At 45.8% G+C, this 3,704-nt stretch overlaps 1 protein-coding gene across 1 annotated transcript; it reads left to right on the top strand.

Annotated features, from left to right (window-relative positions):
• The first annotated feature begins 866 nt into the window (after positions 1-866).
• On the top strand, positions 867-1,550 carry LOC135212416 (uncharacterized). The gene has a single exon (XM_064245787.1). It carries the CDS (start codon positions 867-869, stop codon positions 1,548-1,550), a length of 684 nt encoding a protein of 227 aa, XP_064101857.1.
• Positions 1,551-3,704: the final 2,154 nt, after the last annotated feature.

The raw sequence follows: 3,704 nt of genomic DNA, 5'->3' as shown, positions 1-3,704 counted from the left end.
ATTAGAACTTTTAGCATTGCTGCTAGGTTGTAGGCTAGCGAAAACAATTAAAGGGCTAATAGAGCCGCAAGAAATTAGTATCTGGTCAGATAGCAAAGTTGCCTTAGCATGGGTGGCATCCCTGGATGCCAAGGACAACAAAATATCTTTATATCTAACCGTATGGCGGAAGTTGTTTTTCTCCGCCAGATTTGTGATTTCAGATTGAAGTATGTGCCCAGCAAACAGAATCCTGCTGATGTCTTGTCTAGGGGCGCAACAATCCAGCAATTGCAGCAGAATCCTCTTGGGCGCCAGGGTCCAGAGTTCTTGGGAATCCCAGGAGAGCCTGTTCCCTTCAAAGAGGAAGATCTAACAAATATCAGAACCGTGGTAGCGGCGGTGCAGGAACTGAGGGAAGAAACAAGGTCTATTCCCCCAGGAGAGATATGGGAACTACTACTCAGGGAGGTTGAGTTCCGAATTTTGATTAGAGTAACCAAATTAGTGTTAAAGTTTGCAAAAGTGAAAAGGGATCCTTTTCGAGTTCTTGTCTTATTAGAACAAAAATTCTATATACCTACTGTGTATGCATATTTGGAGGGTGAAGTCAGACCCCCTCGTGAGATACTGAATTTTGTGAGGCAATTAAGTCTAATAATAGTAGACAAATTGATTTGCACTAGGGGACGAGTGTCCCAAATTGAAGAGATGAAACATTTAATTCTTTTGCCTGCTAAGGGACACTTAGTCAGAGCATACTTAAAGTATTTGCATTGTTTGCACCTCCATTGTAACGTCAATACGCTAATGGCGATTTTTCGACAGAAATGCTGGACGCCGGGCCTGAGGTCAATTGCTAAGCAAGTTGTACGGAAGTGTCCAGAATGCGTGCTAGCATTCCAACCGCTGATGAGACAACCACCACCACCCCCCTGCCGAAGGAAAGGATCACCTTGCAGAAACCATTTGCCGCAGTCGGCGTGGACCACACCGCAGCCATACAAACCGAAACGCGACCAGGCTATATACTCCTCGTGACATGCATGGCCACCAGGGCCGTGTATTTAGATTTCTGCCCCTCCTTGGATGCGGAGGAATTTGTTCTAGCTCTTCGAAGATTCAGTGCTACGCATGGAGCCCCGACCATAATCACTTCTGATAACCACCAAACGTTCAAGACGGCCAGCAACCTCCTTCAGGGACTTTATGAAGAGGATGAAGTCCAGCAGTTCCTGAGGAGGACTGGCGTAGAATGGCGATTCCAAACACCCTGTGCGCCGTGGAAAGGCGGTTTTTTCGAAGCGTCTGATTGGTGTCACAAAACGTCCACTTCAGATAGCCCTCGGGAGAAAGCATCTCCCGGAGGCCCACGTATTGTATTGACTCTAGTGAAAGAGGCGGAGGCGGTAGTGAATAATAGGCCGTTGATGTATGGCGGTGACAAGTGCGAGGACGAGGTCCTCACCCCCTCTCATTTAGTGCGAGGTCACTTAATCAATTTAATGGCACCTGTTTTGCCAGATGAAGACCTTAATGCTACCTTCACCTCCCGGAGGCTACGAGATTGATATCTTAAACTAACAGACACTTTGAAAGCCTTCCGAGAGAGGTGGAGGAAGGAGTACCTGAGTGCCCTAAGAGCCCGACACGATTGTCAGTCTGGGGAACCCACCAAGCTGCACCCCGGAGACATCGTATTAGTAAAGCAAGAAAATAAAAAATGAGCAACGTGGCCCCTTGGACGCGTCGTGGAGACGTACCCGGACGACGACGGCGTCGTGCGTTCGGCCAAGGTATTGTTCGAAGAGGTTGAGTCCCTGCGTGCTGTCAGCCACTTGGTCCCCCTGGAACTTGCCCCCTCATATGACGATGATGGCGTTGGAGACGAACGGCGTGACGATGTTGATGGTGCGACGGAGGAGATGGTGCGTGACGACGACGGCAACGAAGAGGTCCGAGACGAGGGAGCGTACAGCCCAGCAGTAGGTGTTCCAGGAAATGTTGTGACGTCTGGGGACGACCAAGGGATGGCACTGGCTGCAACATCCGAACAACCAGCCACAAAGGTCTTGAGTGACAAAGACACTGACGATATTGGTAACGAATCGAGCGATACCAATACGGTAAGTGAGAGTGCTGAAGTGAATGATACTGAGGTATCGAGTGGTAGTGACGTTGACGTTCAGTTAGGCAGACCAAGACGTTCTGCACACCCTTTGAGAAAGGCTGCTGCTAAGCAGCGTGAGTTGATGAAGCGCTTAATGGAAAGCGAATATATATAAGTTATAGCTAGAAACAGTGAAATAAAACGGGAAGGTCCTTATTCTGGTAGGCAGGGAGGGTGGACCCAAGTAAGTGTAGGTGAGTTGAATCCTCAGAGGATGGAAGTGCGTCGGGTTAGCGTAAGGTAGTGGGAGCCCCCTCTTGTGCAAACAAGTCGAGCGTTGTGCAGAGGTAGCCCCCACCCTCAATGTAAATTACGAAAAATGTATATGAGTACTTGTAGAGAAGTGAAAGCGTTTGAGGGCATGTGTCCCGTGAAGGAGTACATACTGAATCAGTTGTAATCAGTTTCCTTGGAGGCAAATGGCCTGTCTATCTGATTAATGCTTGTTGATTATTGAAGGCGAGTAGCCTAGAATAACATGCGTGTTGCATGAAGATTATTGAAGATGAAGAGCTTAATATAGAAGTTTCTCTTGCATGCTGTATTGCATTTTGAGGCGAGTGCCTAAAGTCTATGCTTGTTGCATACAAAGTTGTCCATATATGACTGTTTCATTTTTCATGCCATTGATTGAGTGAAGGCAGAATGCCTTGTGAGAATATATTCATGTTTCCTTGATTGTGAGTTTCCAATTATGTTTTTGATCTTATTGCAGGCCCATTGCCTATTAAGTTTCTGTGCTGATTCACGTCTACCTTATGTGTATGGGTACATTTATATATGTATCTGCCATTGATGTTTTATTTGTATATGACATTGATTACCCCTGGTGTAATGTTGATGTATGATTTCTTTGACATGTCATGTTTTTTTTGTGTACTCTGTTAGAGTCGCTGTGGAGCGCTACGCAGCGAACCTGACTGAGTAGTGTAGGAGTGGTTACTCCCCCCCCCCCGAGCGCAGTCTTTCCTGAATTGTCCAACATTTCAACGCCCCATACCTCGGGTGTGGAGTATGTCGTGAATTTCGAACTGATCATTCGAAATCCCCGCCATTTAACTTCACAAGTGTTGCGTTAAATTGGGGCAAGACTGAGGGATCTCGCGGGCGATACATTGAACAGAAAGCTGTCCAATACATGACAGTTTATGACGCAATTCCTAAAGGCATGGCGGGGAAGGAGCGCGTCTTATAGTAAAAAGGACGTTATGAATTTTCATTAATAAATATAATTTGCTGATCACTAGTACGAGATAAATTATCTATGTATAGATTTGGAGCCAAGGACTCCATAGCCATTAAAGAATTTGCAGATTACGGCCTTCAGCCAGAACTTTAAGTCAATTCCTTGATCTTAAATAATAATGTAACAGTCATATTTCACATTCAAGAATAAAATAGATTTAATAATATACGTAATGTCGAAATAATCGATGATTCCCGCCTGAATTACAAGGATTCTGTAGTTCATGCGGGAAAAGCGTAAATTTCTTTTAAAGAAGGGCGAAGCGACGCTTCATTCCTGCCCAGAACCCTGATCCGAGTAAGTACCGTA

This window comes from Macrobrachium nipponense, chromosome 41 (assembly GCF_015104395.2).
Source record: "Macrobrachium nipponense isolate FS-2020 chromosome 41, ASM1510439v2, whole genome shotgun sequence".
NCBI lineage: Eukaryota > Metazoa > Arthropoda > Malacostraca > Decapoda > Palaemonidae > Macrobrachium > Macrobrachium nipponense.
The sequence above is the reverse complement of the archived record's forward strand: the minus strand, read 5'-3'. Positions and strand labels throughout refer to the sequence as shown.

Coding starts and splice junctions, on each gene's coding strand:
- LOC135212416 (XM_064245787.1), top strand. CDS start 867: ATGCGTGCTAGCATTCCAACCGCTGATGAGACAACCACCACCACCCCC.